General features: G+C 46.3%; 1 protein-coding gene across 8 annotated transcripts; it reads left to right on the forward strand.

The window, feature by feature from the left end:
- Zdhhc23 (zinc finger DHHC-type palmitoyltransferase 23) lies at window positions 1-19,393 on the forward strand. Of its 8 annotated transcripts, none has more exons than XM_023564885.2 (5): window positions 1-173; window positions 1,218-1,452; window positions 5,667-6,377; window positions 8,070-8,237; window positions 14,810-19,393. In XM_023564885.2, exons 2-5 carry the CDS (start codon window positions 1,280-1,282, stop codon window positions 15,075-15,077), a joined length of 1,320 nt encoding a protein of 439 aa, XP_023420653.1. In that variant the 5' UTR covers window positions 1-173; window positions 1,218-1,279; the 3' UTR covers window positions 15,078-19,393. The 8 variants fall into 8 exon arrangements, with proteins under 8 accessions (XP_023420653.1, XP_003469258.2, XP_063081072.1 ...); XM_003469210.5 differs by lacking the exon at window positions 1-173 and adding an exon at window positions 203-265; XM_063225002.1 differs by lacking the exon at window positions 1-173 and adding an exon at window positions 498-761.
- The last annotated feature ends 482 nt before the right edge of the window (window positions 19,394-19,875 follow it).

A 19,875-nucleotide genomic window follows, 5' to 3' on the forward strand; every position in this document is an offset into this window, starting at 1 on the left:
GTCTGTAAAAATGTGTACAAAAATAAAACCCAAAGAAGATTCACACTTGCAGACTGGAACAAAAATCCTAATGAGGCCTACTGGTAGAATTTCTGCTTTTCGCCAGAAATCAAGAGAATGAACAAGTTGGAGAATCAACAGATCTGGGAGCAGGCATGCGCCTTTAAGGGAAGGTAAGTGAATTTGGGGGCGGTACCTCGGTGCCAGCTCCACAGCGCCTGTTGCGGGCATCTGGGAGCAGGCTGGCGACCCGCGGTCCCACGTAGTAAGAAATCCTCGAGCTTCCAGTATTTCCGTCTCCGCACCTCGCCCGCAGCCCGGGGGCTTCGGACGCTGACCCGGTTCGAACGTGCACTCGCAGCCCGCAGGCACCAGCGGCTGTCGAGCTGGGCCAGCCCCGCGCTCCCGGAATCGGCACTCCCGCGGGGGGCGGGGCGGGGCGGGGCGGGCGCGCACGTGCCGGCGGGCGGGCTTCCCCGGCGCCGGGGGCGGGGCACCCGGAAGCACGCGCCGACCTGCCGAGCCGGCCGGGGCCGCGGGCGGGGGCGCCGCACCGCCCGGCCGGGGCCGGCCATGGTCACAGGTGGGCGGCGGCGGCGAGGGTGCAGCCGAGCGGAGCCTCAGTCCCGAGACTCCGGCTGTCACGCCCCGAGCCTCGCGGCGCCGGGATCGGGGAACGCTTCCGCGCCCTGGAGGAGCCGATCTTCCTCCCCTCGGTCTCCGCCTCTTTGGCGGCAGCCGCACCTCCGTCGGGAGGACAGGTAACTTCCCTCCAAGGTCATTCTCCAGGCGGGGCGGCGCTAGAGGCCTGCCCACGTCCTCCCGCCGGGCGGGGGCGAGCGGGGCTGGTCCGCGACCTCGGGGCTTCCCGGGAGCCGGATGGCATTTGCGCGAGCCCGAGCCAGTTGGCGGCCACGGCTGCGGGGCAGACCCACCTGTCCTAGGGAGTATTCCTCGTCCCTCCCCGCGCCCCGGAGGCTGAGTTTCCACCGCGCCTCGCCTTGGGCGGGGACCGCTGGGTCCGCCCGGCTCGCGCCAGCAGGTGAATGAACCCACCGCCCGCGCCCTGCTGTCCCGGGGCGCGTGGTCGGCTGTTGCCATAGAAACGGTTGGAGCCCAGACGGTGCCTGCCCAGCCAGGGAACAGGAGACTTGGAGACCCCTTGTCTGATGATGTCTTATGAAAACGAGATCCCCTCCCCCTCTTCTCATTTTCAGTTGTTCAGGCGTTGGCGTTAATCAGAGGAGTGGATGTGTTTACAAGATGTGAGTTGTATCTCATGGTGACTGGTATGAAACCGAAGGGCAGCATGAAGCCAATGAAGAAGAAGAAAACGGAAGAACCTGAATTAGAGCCCCTGTGCTGCTGCGAGTACATAGATCGAAATGGGGAGAAGAACCACATGGCTGCCTGTTTGTGTGATTGCCAAGATCTCGATGAAGGATGTGATAGGTAAGAACAGAGCGTTTCCTAATGTTGACCCCACCCATCCTTTTGAGAACTACCATACGTAGGTACTTTCTGCTTTGCTATCCATAACGTTGGAATTCGATCTTGATTCAGTAGAACCAAGGATTTAAAATTGAGAGTTTTGTATGGCAATTGAATTAGGATTTTATAAAGAAAAATTACGCTGTAGTGCACAGTTGTCCAGCGTAGTTTACTAGAAGGCTACCATTTTTTCTTTAAAGAGAGGTGATGGAGAGAACAGACAGATCAAGGGATAGTGGCATGTTCAATGTATAAAAGACATAAACCAGCAGAATCTGTAAGTTACAAATGGATATGTTTGTTCCAGAAAGTTCTTGCGTTTGTAGTGGTCTTTCATTATAGACTCACTGCCTGGGATTGGTCACACCTGGTCCCAAAGGGCCTGGCCTTGAAAGATCATTTTCCTGCTGTTGCAGCCAGAAAGCATGAATCTCCCATGGATTGACTGTTTTCAGAGTGAGCAGCAATACCATCTTAATGAGATCATATTGGGCATTTATCTTTACCATTATTTTAGTGATGAAAATTATGCAAAAAGATGATTTTTAACATTACTGAACAAGTTTTGCATCAAACCCTAATAAACTGATAATATAAATAAGTGCCTATGTATTTAAAAATTGTCCTGTGGGAAAAATAGGGATGTTGGTAACTTGGTTTTTCTACTACTTCTGGCAGCTGGATGCAGTGGTGCGAGGCTGCTCTGTACAGCTGTAATCTCAGCTACTGAGGAGGCCGAGGCAGGAAGATTGAAGTCTGAGACCAGACTGGGCAATTTAGTGGTATTTTGTCTCAAAAAATGGGGTGGGGATATAGCTCTGTAGTAGAGTATCCCTGAGTTTAATCCCCAGTATTGTCAAAAAAAAAAAATCATTGCACCTGCAAATAATGTTGATTTAGAACTTGAGGCATTAATCTAGCCATGAAAAGCATGCCCTGGGGATCTCCACAATCTTGTACTTACAAGACTCCTACAAACCGTTCATAACTGCTTTGTAATTCTTTCTTGACCATGTTGATAGTCTTTTTTTTTTTTTTTAAATAGCCTGTTTTTTTTTTTTTTTTTTTTTTTTTTGAGACAGGGACTCCATATGTCCATCAGACTGGCCTTGAAAATGCTGTGAAGCCCAGGCTGGTCTCATACTCGGTGATCCTCCTGCTTCAGCCTTCCCAGCACTGAGAGTACAGGCATGAGCCACCATGACCTCCTGATATCTTTAAGTATAGGTGTTTTTAGACTTAGGCTAAAATTGTCACTGAGAAAATGGAGCACTTTGCACTAACGATGGAGAAGTGATGCTCTTTCCATAACTGCAGTCACTCAATACCACAGCTCTTCCATTAGCTTTGCTGTTTCTCCTTCCCAGACCTTGAGCGGGGCTGTGCTGGTTCCCTCCTGTGCTCTCTCCAGACCCTGTTCTTCTGGAGAGGAGCTTCCCGCATCCCACTGTCACTGCTGCGCCGCACAACTCCCATGTGATTATCTTCCATTCATTCCTAAGTTCTAATCCTACTTTTTAAAACATCCAAAATCAAAGTTATCTTAAAGTGTCTTTTCTTACAAGGCTGTCCTGGTGTATTCAGGCTGCTATACCAAAACACCTGAAAGGAGGGAGTTTATAAATAACAGAAATTTGTACCTTGCAATTCTGGAGGCTGAGAAACCTAGGATCAAGGCTCTGGAAGATTCAGGAAGGCTTCTGTCCTTACGACCTAATCATCTCTTGAGACTCCACCTCTTAGTACTGTTGCATTGAGGCTTAGGTTTCAGTTATGAATGGGTTATCCAGCATTCTACTCCTAGCCCCCAGGATTCATGTCTACACATGCAAAATACAATCATTCCATCCCAGCAGCCTCAGAAATGTTTATTTCTTCCAGCATCAGCATGAAAATCGTAAATCCAGAGTGTGGTCTAAATCTTGTCATCTAAATAAGATATGAGTAAGACTCAAGGACATTTCATTCTGAGGTAGATTTTTGCCTGACTGTGAACCTGTGAAATAAATTAAGATGCCTCAAGGACAGTAGTAGGATATTCTCATTCCTTGGCTGGATGTCTCCCCTTCCAGACACACTGAGACAGTGCTGGTTTTTCCTCTAATGCAGCGCACACTGCAGCTCTCATGGGTTGGAGTTAAATGCCCTCAGCACTCCTTGGCTAGCATCACATATTGGGGACTGGCTCCACAGCCCTCTTGGCCTGTGTCTCCACTGCCCACTTTGTGGGTCCACTGGGCACACCTTAGTGCTGGTCTCTGTGTGGGGGCTCTGTGGCATCCTCTGGAATCTAGATGGAGATAGTCATTCCACCACGAGAGTTAGCACTGTCTAGGTGTCACTGTTGTTTACAGAAGTGCCCTTTGGATGGGTGGCCTTTGACTTCTTGTAACAGGGCAGGCTGAGAACTTTTTTGAGTCTAGTTTCTCCTTCTGTTTTGATAATAAGTTATCTCTGTTCTCACATTTTAGTACAGCACCTAAGAGAATCTATGCTGTGCCTTGAACTCTTTGTTTAGGATTCCTTCCACCGAATATCCTTCTGCAAGACACTAGGACATGAATACAACTCAACCAAAGTCTTTGCCTTTTTCCAGCAAGGATCTCCTTTCCTGCAGGTTCCAGCCATGCTGCTCCTTTCCACGGAGACCCCATCAGAATGGCTGCTACAGTCCGTACCTCATCTGTGTGTGGATAGCGAAACTATTCAGTGATAGCAAAACTTTCAGAGCTTCCAGTGATAAATATGCATGCTGTATGTTTGCCACCACTGTCTTCAGTGCTTGCTGAATTCTTTCTCTGTAGCTAGCTCCTTGATGAGCCCTCACCAGAATTGCCCTTTATGGTCTGTTCACAGGAGTGAAGGCTTTTTTTTTAGGTTGCACTTCTAAGGATTTCCATCCTCTGCCCATTACCATGTTCCAAAACCACTTGTATGTGTTTAGGTTTTGTTAAAGCTGCAGCCTCACTATTTAGCATTAATAACTGCCTTAGTCTTTTTGAGTTACTATACAAAAGACCTTAGACTGGGGAATTTATAAGTGAAGGGTATTTGTTGCTCACAGTTGTAGGAGGCTGGGAAATCAAGGTCAAGGCTCCAGCATATACGGTGGTTGGTGAAGGCACCTCTGCTTCATAGAAGGAGCTCTCTTGCTGCGCCCTTGCCTGTGGGAAGAGTGGATAAGCCCCTATGGTCTTTTTCAAGGGTGCTCATCCCATTCACAGGGGGTCTGGTCTCATGCATGACCTGATCTTCTAATGGCCTCATCTATTTCTTCCTTCCCTCTTCCCTCCTTTCTTCCCCCCCCCCCCCTTTCTCCTTGTTCTCTGTTCTTTTTGGTGACAGGGTCTCACTATTGCCTTTTGGGTGATAGAGTCTCACTGTGTTGCTGTGAAGCCATTCTCTTGAGTAGCCGAAAGTACAGGGTCCTGGCTGCACCATCGTCTAACACTAATGCACTAGGGTTAGGTTTAACACGCACACTGAGGGAGAAACAGTTGTGTACGCTGTAGCTTATTCCAGGTGTGCAAAAAGAGTCAACAGGCACCATTCTTTTCACCAATTACCAGACCCTGACTAGTTTCTCTCTCTGCCTCTCCTTATGCAGAGCCAGGCTGCCACTAGACTGGTTTCTCTCTTGGGCCCCTGACAGGTTTTGTCCCATTTTTCTTCACTGGGTTGTGTCTCTCCGCTCACAGGTGACCGGCGGTCAAGGTCAAGCAGAGATCACATCTTTTTCACTGAGATCCCGCTGATGATTCCACCCAGCATTCTCTGAGTCCTCCTGATCATTGTTTCATCATAAAAATGCAGTGGATGATTTTTGCTGCTTTGTAATTTATGCAGTATTTTAAAAATTCTTATGTTGTCTGCATAGCTACATTGTGAATTTTTTGATCATGTACCCACCTAGGTCTAAACATTACATAAGGGGTATGTATATATACCTATGTGTTTAAGAAATGATCTTTACTGTTAAATTTCTAAACATTATCTTTGTTCTTATTAAAAAATGATAATGAATCAGAGAAGCTCATGTTTAGTAGTAAGGAAGTAAAATGCTTGGCCTTTGGTCTGTTTTATCATTTGTCCTTTTGTTTAGCATTCAGTGTTATACAGTTTTTAATTCAGCAAACCTATATGAAGTGCCTTCTCTTTGTGCTCTTTCTGAATAGATGGTTTACGTGTAAATCAGTACAGCCAGAGACTTGTGAAAGAATCATGGATACAATTTCTGATCGCCTCCGAATTCCTTGGCTTAGGGGAGCCAAAAAAATTAATATTAGCATCATCCCGCCACTTGTACTTCTGCCTGGCTTCCTGCACGTGGCATCCTGGCATTTCCTCCTGGGGGTAGTGGTTCTGACCTCCCTTCCTGTGCTGGCACTGTGGTACTACTACCTCACCCACAGAAGGAAAGAACAGACTTTGTTTTTCCTGAGCCTTGGACTGTTCTCACTAGGCTACATGTACTATGTGTTCCTGCGGGAAGTGGTCCCCAGAGGTCGTGTGGGGCCCACTCAGCTGGCTGTTCTCACCTGCGGGTTATTTCTGATACTCTTCGCTTTGTACAGAGCCAAGAAGAATCCAGGCTACCTCAGCAGTCCCGCCAGCAATGCCACATCCCTAAGCAGCAGCCAAATCGAATGCCTGAACAAAAAAGGGCAGGAGAAGACCAAAGGGTTCCTTGGAGCAGATCCTTTGGGCAGTCTCAATAGCCGCGCAGTGAAGGATGACCTTAAGAGCTCCTCCAGGGTGTCGGCCGGAAGCCCCACCAAGGCAAAGGAGGACTGGTGTGCCAAGTGCCAGCTGGTGCGACCAGCCCGGGCGTGGCATTGCCGGATCTGTGGCATCTGTGTGAGGAGAATGGATCATCACTGCGTCTGGTATGTTGGAAAAGTCTGGAGGCCTAGAAGGTGTAAATTCACGTACAGCTCTAGCCATATTTTGTCTGTCTTTGTGCTATCTTAAAATTTCTCTTTTTCCCAGCTTTACACCTTGCAGATATTTGTGGGCTGTTAGGATGTTCCCACTTAGTCATCAGTTTTTTGGATTTGACAAATTTAGTTCTTTCAGTCATTTCCTGAGGGAGAATAACAGAAAAGTTTTGCTCCCCAGGTTTTCTTTGAACTGCTCTTCATTTCTTCTAATAGAGTTGAATGATTTCTTTCTTTCTTTTTTTTTTTTTAAAGTCATTATATCTCTCTGTGCTGCTCCTTTTGAATGCACAGCTTTGGAAAGTGTTCCTCCCTATTTATAATATATATATTTAATATATATATATATTTAAATCCTCTTGCAAACATCCTTAATCACTTTTTGTTGTGTTTCTTTTTGCTTTTGGGACAAGATCTCACTATGTAGTGCATGCTGACCTTAAATTCACAGTGATCTTTCTGCCTCAGCCTCACACAGTGCTGGGATCACAGGCATGTACCCCCAGCCCTAAATCATGTTTGATGCTACTCATAACTTCTGCTGTTATGGAGCTGAAGCACTGCCAGTGAACTGTTTAGTTATTTCAGAGAAATGGCCTTTTGCACTTCGAGCTGGCCAGTGACAAAGGAAGACACTTAAGGCCCATAGGAGACAAAGTACAAGGTTTAAAGAAAACGTTGCAGCTTAATGGAGTGACCAAAGGGAGGATAATTATTCAGAAGTGAATACTATAAGCAGTGAGTGTGTTAACACCATTGCTCTTATGGTGGTCACAGTCAATTAATTATGCTTCTTGGCCATGCCTCTTCAGGAGGGGACAAGGGAGGCCATGGTGCAGGAAAGGCCAGAAGGGTGTGCAAGTGACCATGAGGTTCCATCTCTTCATCTCCTCATTTATTCCCATGTGTGCCAACCCATTTACAAATGCTGGCTTGAGAGGGCGTTGGAGCCTCTCCAAAAGGGAACCTCTGCTTACCAAAGCTCCTGAGATACAAGGGCTAGAGACACCCCCTGGATAGCCTGCACCACAAATGGCTGTGAACAGGACTTTTTTTTTTACCATAATTATGGCCTGAATATTTTTGAGTTATTCTTCACCCCGTATCATGGTTCCAATTTCCTTGGGCCCCATATTATTGTTTTACATACTTAACGTATATTTTCCTGTATCTGTAATACTCAGATTTATCATTTCTTAAATTTTCGTAAGTCTGCTATGTATCTCCCTTAGCATGGTGATAACAAAAATAACTGCATATTACTGATATTCAGGAAGAGAGGCTGGAAATGTAGCTTGGTGGAGAAATGCATGCCTAGCATGCTCGAGGTTATAAATTTAATTCCCAGCACACAAACACAAATTTACATAAAATTTTATATGTATTTGTCAGCCAGGTAATGACTTAATCTTGTTCTCAACCAAATTATAAGAATTTCACTCTAAAGAGCAGCAAATAGAAGATTGTGTCTCTTGGTGGACAAATTGTTCATTCTCTGAAGTTGAAAAAAATAAGTGAACTTTTTAATAACTGAAGTTCATATTACAGTATTCTTGTTTTAAAAGCTTTTTTCATTATGTGAATTAATACAAAGATCTTTTAAAAACATGTTTGCTTCTGCCTCCCCCATGCTGTTTTGAGGATAAACAGCTGCGTTGGAGAATCAAACCATCAAGCATTTATACTTGCCCTTCTGATCTTCTTGCTCACTTCGGTGTACGGAATAACGCTCACCTTGGACACCATTTGTAGAGATAGAAGTGTCTTCACAGCTCTCTTCTATTGTCCCGGAGTTTATTCAAATTACAGGTGAGATGGGATTCCACAATCAGGAAGCCCAGCAAAGTCCTACAAGTTACCTGGGGCTGCAGGGTTAGGCAGAATGCGGCAGACCCACTGTGGGAATGCTGGGTATCCCTGACATTGCCAATGAAACTGTGCAGTGATTATGTGCATTGTTTAGGATGATACCAAAAAGATCATTTGACCATTAAGTGAGGCATCTCTGTTTTACAAATAGACCCCAGTGTCGTCAGGGAGAACAGGTGAATACCGGAGTCAGATGACCACTGGTGTGCCCAAGGCAGCAACATGGCTCTTTGAGAAATGGTCACCATCTCTGTAACCTTGCTTTTCTTTCTTACCTCTCATGTTTGCTCCTGTTCTACTTTTCTTTTTTTAACCACTACTCACGATTACTGTGTTATCTAGGTCAGATTTCCTTGGCACTGGTAGGTAGGGGCCCATTGATAGATTGCGAAGATTTCCAGACAACTGCAAAAGCTGATTCTTCAGAAATGGCCTGGCTGCCCGCATGCTTGACGGCCCCTGCACCCAGCCCCACCCGTGTTTTTAATCCTTTTCCTGCACTGTTCTCTGACATGGGTGGTCTGTGGTGTCTGTGGCTCAGTCCTCTTTGGGCCCCTCATTTTCAGAACCAGCCCTGCTTTCTCTGCTTAGCACCCCTGGGTGGTGTTTTTTTTTTTTTTTTGTTAGTCCACTGACAGATCTCACTGCCATCCTAGATTGAGATGGGCATCGTTAAAATAGACTGGTCCTCCTAATGGGGTTGAGATTCTTTCCTAGACATGTGGAGAGGCTAGTTGGTTGTGAAATACTTGGCCAGTACTACGGTGACTGTTCCAGATTAGAACATGGCCCTACGCTGTGCAAAGGATTCATGTCACCTTCATCTGTGTGGTGAAGGTTACTGGATGTAATCCTCTCTGAAGTGTTTTTCAGCTTTACTAGTGGATTTGTTTTCAACTACATTTGTAAATGTCTGAGTGAACATAATGAAATGGCAGGTACTAAGCAGCAGACCCTCCTCATGGTCTCATAGCAGCCTAATAGGTGCTTCCCTGCCCTCTAGGAAACTGGTTTTATGTGTTATGGTTTCCTACAGATCTAAGTGAAGGGCTTTTGTGTTGGGAGTTGTTATCACCTTTGTGTTTGTCAGCTTGAACTGAAAAAGAAAGGAAACTAAAACTTAATCTGTTCCTAGGTTCAGCCACCAGTTTTTCAGGGATCATCATCTCCCGGCAACTTGGTTGTCTCCTGAGTTAGACACAATGAGGAATTACTCATTTAACAAATATGTTGAGTGCCATTATATCAAGCAAGTGGTGGTTGTGTGGAGGATACAAAATGTAAAAAACAGCCCTTGCTGTTCTACAGCACATTAAAAAAAAAGAGGCACTGTCGATGTCCGCTCCCGGCCGGCAGGAAGGACACACGACACAGTCTGGTAGTGGACAACCTTTTCTTTTTATTTTTCTTCTCCGTACAGCCTGCCCTGGGTTCTCCCAGCTGAAGCCTCCTCTGGTCCGCTCCCCGCGGCTCCTTTTGTGCTTCAGTCTGCCCCAAAGCCTCTACCGGTCCGCTCTCCGCGGCTCCTTCTGGGCTTCTACTTTTGGGCTTTTATCTGGCTTCTACTTTCGCCCAGGGGTGGCACCGGTATATATACGGGTACAGTGTCCAATCATGTTAAAGTAAGCAAGGCAAGCTGATTGGCTAACATCATCAGTTGCCAGGCAGACTATATTGTTGAGCGGGTTGTTTACGCGGTAAGCAGGAAACTAACATATTCGATGGGAGGGGTAATCTACCTCAGGCCTCACTCTTTACTACAGGCCTCACGTCCGCCAAGTGAGGCGACCGGGCTCGGGGCTGCGGCTCCCAACATCTCCCCCTTTTTTATTTTTTATGAATGTGCGCATCGTAGCCCTTCCTGGACTGGGTGCAGAGGCTTATGCCCTATGCGTAGGCCCACCGTAGGTCCTTGGCTTAGACCCTGGTCGGCCGTCCCATGGTCTGCCAAGGCCCTGAGGCCCTCGTCCTTTTTCTAGGGCCAGGCACAAACTGGACGGAACCTGGATGCACACAAGCTTGCACTCATTCTCTCTCTGTAAAGAAATCCCCTCGGAGAGAAATTTAGACCTGGGCAGCATCTAACAGTCCAGCGGCTTACGTGCAGGATGGGGTAGGGCCTGGCTTAGGTCGAGTCGTGCTGGGGAGGCACGCTCTTACCCGTCATTGACTCACCTACCCTGCTGTGTATTGTCACCTTATGGAGGAGAATGAGGGATGCCCGCCATATCTAGACTCGGTCGTGGGCCAATTGAGCAAGCCATGCATATGCCTGAGGATCTTCTTGTCCATTTTGGGCTACCGCTATTTTTATTTATCTTGTTGGTTGGTCTGTGATGGATCTCCAGTAGGGCAGGTCTGATCTTCAGTCGAGGGCTTTGTTGCCCGTGTCAGTCTCTCCGGTATCCACAGTGGTTCTCGTCCCGATTCCTGTGGGAAAACACAAACCGCGCCTCGGTTCCAGCTGATTACCGGATCCGGGCCCATCCATTGTCCTGTCAGGACATCTTTCCACTTCACCCACCCTTTATGGTTGGGGGAAGGGTTGCAGTGCTCCACAGCTGGGGAGCGATTATCATTATTTAAATTTAAAAAATTGTGTGTGAATAGTGCCATGGATAATCGTGCCTTTGGGGCCAGGCCTTGGCCTACTCCCCCTTTTTGTTTTTGTAAAATTTATTTGAGGCTTTTATGAGCCCTCTCAATGATTTTTTGACCTTGGGGATTGTATGGGATACCATGTTTTAATTGAACCTCCATCATTTTGCAGAACTCATTGAAAGCTTTGCCTATATAGGCTGGTCCATTATCAGTTTTTAATATTTTTGGTTTGCCCCATGCGGCCCAAGCTGCCAGGCAATGATTGATCACATTAGACACTTTTTCACCTGTTTCTGCTGTTGCGAATATGACGTGAGAACAGGTGTCTGTGGAAACATGAACATATTTAAGAGTTTTAAACTCCTGTATATGTGTGATGTCCATCTGCCAAACATCACCAGGGATCAAACCTCGAGGGTTTACTCCCATCGGTATGGCAGGTTTGTATGTGGCACAGGAGTCACATAGTCGCACGATATCTCGTGCATCTGCTCTAGAAACATGGAAATGGTTTGCTAGTGTCCTGGCATTAACATGAAATTTATCATGGAAGGCACGGGCTCGCTCGATTGGTGTTAGTAAGGTAAAAATCCATAACGGGCGAGTGGCAGTGTCAGCAGCCGCATTCCCCTGTGCCATAGGCCCTGGCAGGGATGTATGTGCTCTTATGTGGGTGGTGAAGACCTTATGGTGTCTGTTTTGAAGCAATGTCTGGATAGACAGGAACAGCCCAGCCACTGTGGAAGTGGATCTAATTAAACCGGCAGTCTCAAGCACTTGCATAGCATTGACCACATACCTAGAATCGGAGACAATGTTAATGGCCTCTGAGAACCGTTCAAGAATCATTTTAACGATCTGCAGTTCTACCACCTGAGGCTGATCTGGTTTAAATTGTATGGTAACCGGGGGCTTGCCTAGGATCACATAGGCGCCTATCCCCATCTTAGAGCCATCTGTGTATATTGTAGTTGCTGGGACTAATGGCTCAGAGGCAGTAACCTTTGGAAAAATTATAGGGTGCTGAGTGACAAATGACAAGATGAACACCCATATAAGTCTGGAGGCGACACTGAGGTCCACACCTGCTGACCCAGGGGTGGCCCTTGTTGAAGGCTGCCACCCTGAGCTGTCCTGTCTCTGGGGCGGGGGCCCGTCTGTGAAGGGGGCCCCCTCTGGCCGTTTTTTGGCTCTCTAGCATCTTGTCCACAAATATGGTTGCCCTGAGCATCAAAGACCGACCTACACTCCTCAGCTTTGTGTGATCCCTTTTTGCATCGCCCACAAACATATGGTTTTTCATTCCTAGGGCGAGGCCTAGCATCTGCATTGTTTGGGCAGTGACGTTTAATGTGTCCTGGCTCCCCGCAGGCAAAACACCCTTTAGCCTTATATTCCCCTTCTAACCCGCGAGGTCCCCTCTGCTGTACAGCCGCGGCCAGGAGAGCAGCCACTCCCGAGTTGGAGAGCGGCCCCCCTATCTCTCTGCATATCCTAATCCAGGCATTGAGGTCCTTGTTCTTATGAGGAGCTATCGCTGCCTTGCACTCCTTTGTACACTGTTCGAAAATCAGCTGCCTTACCAGCGGTCGAGCCACTCCCGGATCAGAAAATATCTTATCGGCAGCATCTTGCATTTGGGCCACAAAGTCAACAAATGGCTCTGTGGTACCCTGAATTATTTTTGAAAGACACAAGGAGGCTGTTCTGGCACCACTTACCTGTTTTCAGGCGCGGAGCCCTATGGCATTGATTTGCTCATAGACAGCGCCGGGGAACTGGGCCTGGTCATCAGCGTGCCGACCTTCTCCCATAAGCATTTCCTTGTTCCACCCCCGGTTTCCTCGATTGGCGTTTTTTTCAGCCTGCTCGGCAGAGAACTCTGCATACCAGGCTCGCCAATCCAGGTAACTGCCCGAGGGCAGACAGGCCTTTGCCAGCTGAATCCAGTCCGCGGGGGTGAGGGGCCCAGAAGACAGATTCTCCAGCATGGCAATGGTGTAAGGCGCAGTCGGCCCAAAGGTTGTAACTGCATTTTTAAGTTCTCTAATCTGCTTTATCTCAAAAGGCTCCCATACATTGCGTCCCTGGCCCATAGCTACTTGTACAGGAAATATCTCGTAGGGGCCACTATCTATCCCAGGTGGATGTACCTCATGAGACAAGCGTCCCCCCTGCCAAAGCCGCCTGTAAAAATACCGACCCGCCGGCGGCGGAGCATAAGACGGCGGCCGTGATTGGGCGGAAAATGGGGGCCCGTGCATCACTTCCTGTTCTGGCGAAAGGGGAGGGAGCTCCCAGGTGGCCGCCTCGTGGCGAGGGACCGCCTCCCTCTCGCGCCGGGGCGCACTCAGGAGCTCTCTACTCCTCCGCAGACCAGGTTGAGCAGAGCGCAATTTGCGGCGTGACGCTGGAAAAGAACCCTGCGACTCCTTATTGAGCGACTTAGGCTCCTGACAGCTGGTCTCTTTGGCCTCCCTGCCATTCAACTTTCCCTCGTCCTCGGAGTCAGACGACTCCGAGGCTAGAGCCCCGTCCTCCTCCTTAGCATCCTTGTTCCCCTTAACGGACCCCTCTCGGGAGCTCCCTGACTGGGCCTGCTCAGATACCCTGCGTACTTTTGTAAGCTCTTGAGAGCTTTCTCCACAACCACCCTCGCTCTTAGTGCCGCTACCTAGCATGTTTCCCATTTTTTAATATGTTACTCACCGCGTGAGGCCCAAGGAATCCGCCACTTACGCGTGAGCCTGAGGGGAGTCTAAAAGCCCTGTAGGTGCGCGCCACCCAGAGCCCAGGCTTATCCCCAACTCACCTGTCTCGCAGCTCTGTACTGGAGCGTTGTCCACTTCCACGTCGCGGGGGTGATCAGTCCCCGTACGGGCCACCAAATGTCGATGTCCGCTCCCGGCCGGCAGGAAGGACACACGACACAGTCTGGTAGTGGACAACCTTTTCTTTTTATTTTTCTTCTCCGTACAGCCTGCCCTGGGTTCTCCCAGCTGAAGCCTCCTCTGGTCCGCTCCCCGCGGCTCCTTTTGTGCTTCAGTCTGCCCCAAAGCCTCTACCGGTCCGCTCTCCGCGGCTCCTTCTGGGCTTCTACTTTTGGGCTTTTATCTGGCTTCTACTTTCGCCCAGGGGTGGCACCGGTATATATACGGGTACAGTGTCCAATCATGTTAAAGTAAGCAAGGCAAGCTGATTGGCTAACATCATCAGTTGCCAGGCAGACTATATTGTTGAGCGGGTTGTTTACGCGGTAAGCAGGAAACTAACATATTCGATGGGAGGGGTAATCTACCTCAGGCCTCACTCTTTACTACAGGCCTCACGTCCGCCAAGTGAGGCGACCGGGCTCGGGGCTGCGGCTCCCAACAAGGCACCAAGGGGCTGGGGATTTAGCTCAGCGGCATAAGCACCTTCCTTGCAAACAGGCAGTCCTGAGTTTGATCCCCGGTACCGATAAAAAAAAAAAAGAAAAAGGCAAAAAAGAAAAAATAAAAAAAAAAAAAAAAAAAAAAAAGAGGCACCAATAAGAGGCACAGTATGTTGATTCTTATAATTAAGTTTAATCTGGTTGTTGATTGGCATTTTGAGGATAAAGTATCCTCCAGTTTAGAAGATGGAAAAGATATGTAAGTCTTTAATAAAAGTAAAAAGTATAACTAGATGTGGCATACGTTGTAATACTAGCACTCTGTGAGGCTGAAGCAGGAGAATCACAGGTTTTAGTGCAGCCTGGGCCAGTTAGTGACTTAAAGAGATCCTGTGTCAAACAGTAAAAAAGAGCCAGGATATATAGTTTAGAGTGAAGGCTCTGGGTTTAAACCCTAGTACTGAAATGTGTGGGTGATGACAGCATTGTGGATGTGACAAAGACAGCAGCAGCTCTGACTGCCTTTTCCCCTTCACAGCTCAGCTCTGTCCTTCACCTGTGTGTGGTACTCTGTGACCATCACTGCGGGCATGGCCTACATCTTCCTGATACAGCTGATAAACATCAGCTATAACGTGACCGAGAGGGAAGTTCAGCAGGCCCTTCGGCAGAAGACTGGGCGCCGGCTCCTCTGGGGGCTCATCGTGGACACAGGCCAGTATAACAGGGGCTTCCTGCGGAACTGGCACCAGTTTTCCACCCTGGGCACGAGTACATTGCACCACCCTGCCGAGGACATTGTCTGAAGTGCCTTCCGTGCAGCTCTGAGGGCAGCTTCTGCCTCCACGCCTCTCCACCACACCGAATGTTCGCTGCTATCCCCGGTTTCCCGCAGGCATTACAGGGCCATGCTCAGGTTTGGAGACTGGACTGACGTGAAGTTTTCTGATTTCACAACTGGAGAATTTTTTATATTGAAGTTGTAAAAGTAGAGCCATTTCTTTCTAGTCACCTTATTAATTGATTCAGTCACCAGAATTTGAAAAGGATGTGAAATACTAATGCACAGATTGATAGAAGCAATTCTTGTCCATTAGTATGGGGGAAGAGTTTTGGATTAGGATTGTTTCTAATCCCTCTTTCAATTATTAATAGCCATGTGACCCTTCGTTGAGTCACTCTCTAAAGTCTCAGGTTCATCTGTAATGCGGGGTATTGATGCCTGTCCTGGACCTCAGAGCCAGCGTGAGGATCAAGGGAGGGATGAGGCAAACACTGGAGGTATGAAGTATTACTAGGAAATCCCAAGACTGAGGGGAAAATGTTTGTAGGTCTGAATACTGAAGGCAGTTTTATCAGGGTCATTAGATTTCAGCATATACCATATTGTACAGCCGAGGGGGTTGCTCCCTAAGTATTGTAACTACTCTTACAGTTAGGGTGTGGTTACATGGTTGACTAGTCACCTGACCCTGAAAGGACAGTTGGTTACAGTGATGAAGCGTAATACCAAGTAGTCAGGAACTCAGACCTTACTTTCCTGCTTCATGTATTCTTTTGGATCTACTGTAACAGACTCCAGGAGGCATTCGTGGTTTTCCTCTTTCTGTGCTTCACTTGGTAAGGTGCTAGCACACTGTGGTGGCGGCTGCAAGGGGACACTCCTCCGGGAACACTTTAATCCCTCTCCTGGCTAGGGAGGCTAGTTAATATCAAGGGCTTGATTTTTTGGTTCATGTAATTCAAATGCTGTCATTTTATAGCACTAAATTGCAAAAAATCAGTCTTGTGGCACTCACATTATTCTGGCATGAACTTTGTCAGAAGCATTGATTGACACCTTCCCACTTAAGTTGCATATTATTCTCATTCACCTTCCTTACATAAAAGTAGCTCACCAGGAGAGAAAGAACAGGGTATGCGATTTCCATGGATTAATGGATTACTATTCTTCTCTTATTCTTTCCCAAATAACAAGCTGTTACTTTAATCATGTCTCAAAACTGAAAATATATGAAGGATTACATATTTATATAGAGTGGGCTATTCTGCCCCAGAATTAAAATGAAGGAGTTTCAGATGCAGAAAAAACACCCTCTTGAAATGTTTGGTTTCATACATGTACTATTCTACAATCCCAAAGACAGTTCATGAATCCTTAAGTTTTCCTTGGCTTATTGGAAATATTGCAAGCCTTTTCTGTCATTCTGTGCATGCTGCTTTAGCAATGGATTCTTAAGGGTTGAGAGGAAATACTGCTATTTCCTGCACTTCTCTCTGTAGCTAACACCACCCCTAATCTCTCCACTAAGTGGGGCTGTCCTTACCACAGTTGTCACATTTCTTATTCACTCTTGTCATTGCTCTCGCAGAGATGAACTGTTTAATGAACAATAGGCTCCGTATTCCACTGAGACAAGGCAAGGAGTTAAGCCTGGAGACGGGAGCAGACGCTGTGGTTTCCCCAGTCATGCCCGCTCCTTGGCCCAGAGTCAAGTGTTCACTCAGACTTAAAGTTGGCGCCGGTATCCCCCGTTTTTTTCTCTGTAGATTTTTAGATAAGTAGCAATAATGTCAAGGATAGCGTATGTAGGCAAAAATTAGTAGTTTTCATGTCTCCTGAATGCCAGCTAACTAGCCAACTTTGGTTTCTAGCAATTGATAATAAAAATACACAGAAACATTAGTGTAGTCAGTAATTGTAGCTTGCCCAGTTTTTAACAGCAACCCAAATGTGATGTGATGAAGATGCGTCTTAGGAAACGGCCAGAGCCATTGCAGAGAACCAGGAAGGTTCACCATCTTCATAACAACTCCCCGAAACAGCATTGGTTGGGTAAGACCCCCCTGCATTTTATTCTTACCAATTGGAGTTACAGTGCTTATTTTAAGTTCCTTGAGAACTCATATTTTGGCACTTTACAGAAGAAAGCTCAGACCTGGAAGAGTTTGGGTTTTGAGGGCTAAAAAGCCTTTTGAAGTATTTGAACCAAAAGGACCAAAAAGAAAAAAGGGAAGGGGGCTCAGTGCATCATTTTATAGGCTCTGCCAACTCCCTGGCAGAGATTCTAGACGCCTAGACTTTTGAACCTTTTATCATCCAGAGCTTTTTGAAGAATTTTGTGATAGTGCTTGGTTCTCTCCAGAAGGCAGAACTTTCTGTGGAACCTTTGACAAGGCCTCTGAATCAGCTGTCTGCTCTGAATGAACTGGTGGCAGCGGCAGTTAATTTCCCTGCGGTCTCTCGGCCGTAGATGCAGGCCCCCTCCCGATGTGATTCCAAACAGGCCATTTCATCCTCAGCCTCTGTAAGGAAACATACTGCTGTAGAGCTTAGTAAATTACCTGTATTACATTCTCACTGGTCATGTTGTTATCATGCCATTATGTACTGTCCTAGGAGGGAAGAATGGGTTTGTTTGAAAGATTTAGGAGAGAAATAGTTAAAAGGTCAGATTGGATGAAAGGAAAAAAATCTTTGAATACTTAAAAGGAGTCTTAGGGGACCCACGAAGTGCTCAGGTTCTTGCTGGGTGCCCCTCAAATGAACAATGCCTTTTTCTCTGGTTACTCTGACTGTTGCTAAGGTAAAGCCTTAAGTGTGTTTTCAGGACAATGTGCTGCTTATTTCACTTCTGCCACATACATGTTTGTTTTTAAGATACTGCAGATCTTTGTTCTCCAAGTTGTATTTTCCTTTGGTGAACAAAATGATTGTTGTCTTCCATCATACCATCTGCCTAGCAGAAAGATCGCTATAAACTTTCTCTTATGCAGTAGTCCTTAGTACTTCTAATATTTTTAGTAAAAGAAAATTTTCTATATTAGAATCTTTCACTGCCAGAAAACACAATGCCAATAAGGTTCTATGTAACACTGAGCATCTGTTCCACAGACTGACTTCCTTTGGGTAAGATGTTTTTATTATAAAGCTGAACTAACAGGAGCAAAATTAAAACATCTAAAAGCACAGTTTTAACTGAGATGTTTAAAAATTAATGTTTTAACTGGGCATGGTGGCACATGCCTGTAATCTCAGCATCTGGGAGGCTGAGGCAGGAGTATCCTTGCAAGTTTGAGACCAACCTGGGCCACAAAGTGAGTTCAAGGCCAGCTCAAACTGCAGAGAGACCCTGTCTCAAGAAAAAAAAAAAAATTAATGTTTGTGAGATTTAAGAATCTCTTTAAATAAGTAGCGTTATATAACTTAACTTCATTTTAGCCATATTTTGGTAACCTGGATTTTGAAAAGGAGGATTTTTCGATCCCCGGTACCGAAAAAAAAAAGGAGAATTTTCTCAAATAAGCAATGGATGATAAGACTTCTGCTTGAGGCAGCTATGGGAATCCAGTTTCTTCAGCACCTTGACACGTGTGCCATTTGATATTACATACTGCAAGACAAGGCAGGGGTGAATGAAAGCCATGCTAAGCTTAACAAAAATAAATTCGGTATGTTCCTGTAGATATTTGCTGTGATCAATATCAACTTTTTGCAGAATCAGCTAAATTTAATCCTGCTGCTAAGGCCCACTTTCCATGCTTCGGCTGGCACTGAGTATTGCACTGTAGGCTGAGCAGCAGGCCAGGACTTCATGGTTAATGGAGACTGATTGCTTAGAGGCTGTTGAGGTTGTTGGGCTCGCGACTTATTAGTACTTAACCTTCCTGATGGCATCTTTCACCTCCAGAAACTCATATTCAAAAGTCAAAGCTTTAAAACCAGAGCTAGAAATTCTAATTACTGATGCAACTAAAATTGTATGTTCCTTCAGGTGGAGCCACTGACAAGATACCACAGAGCTTGAGCGCCCAACTTGTGATTTTATGGTCGGAGTGATTTGATGGCTTCAGTTGTTAAGGCTTAATTATTAGATATTAAATTCAATATTTAATGTAACGGGTCCAACGGCATTAAAGGGTTTTTTTCAGAGCTAATCTGGAGGCTGAGGGATAAACATTTTGCACTGTTTTTATACTTGTATTCATATTCTCTTATCACCCAAGACAGACTCAAAGCCTTTTAACTGGAGATTTTACAAATAACTGCCATTTCTGTACATAAAACAATGTCTTGTGACCAGGTTATTAAAATGGAAAATAAAGTGCTTTCTTTAAGGAAGATAGTTGGCATGTCTTGCTCTGTTGTTACAGTCTTTTACTTCAGGGAAACCCTGTATTATAGCTGCCTCTTTGTCCCCATCTGGTGGGCCTTCGCTGGCCTTCAGATGTGACTTTTCAGATGGTTGTTTCTTCTAGTTTTGTGGGTCAGGATACTGCCTATTTGGGTATTGTATTAGCAGTAATATTTCAAAGCACATCTTCATGATTGTCCAGCAAGAGAGAGCATCAGAATTATTGTCCTTCAATCTTTGTAGGTGGTTCTAGAAGTAGGTAAAAGTCTAGGTGGCCCAGTCACAGTGGACTTCCAAAGACACTTGACATGAGGGAAAAACAAAGCTTAAGAAAGAAAACTTTAGTCCATTACATGTTTACTTAAGAATTTACTCGTTCTTATCTACAGGGCTGGCGTTAATAATGTACTTGTTTTTAGGTGCCAATATCAGCCAATATTTGGTAACTGTGCTGTGATTGAGTATAAAA

Source organism: Cavia porcellus, unplaced genomic scaffold, assembly GCF_034190915.1.
Source record: "Cavia porcellus strain 051 isolate PalLab524CR breed Dunkin Hartley unplaced genomic scaffold, mCavPor4.1 scaffold_15, whole genome shotgun sequence".
In the NCBI taxonomy this organism is placed as follows: Eukaryota; Metazoa; Chordata; class Mammalia; order Rodentia; family Caviidae; genus Cavia; species Cavia porcellus.

What these genes read in the sequence shown, in the direction of transcription:
- Zdhhc23 (XM_013151785.3), top strand. Translation starts at nt 880, where the DNA reads ATGGCATTTGCGCGAGCCCGAGCCAGTTGGCGGCCACGGCTGCGGGGC. An exon ending in CGCCCGGCTCGCGCCAGCAG is followed by an intron (nt 1,043 to 1,217) that starts GTGAATGAACCC and finishes TCTCATTTTCAG; the next exon opens with TTGTTCAGGCGTTGGCGTTA. An exon ending in CTCGATGAAGGATGTGATAG is followed by an intron (nt 1,453 to 5,666) that starts GTAAGAACAGAG and finishes CTTTCTGAATAG; the next exon opens with ATGGTTTACGTGTAAATCAG.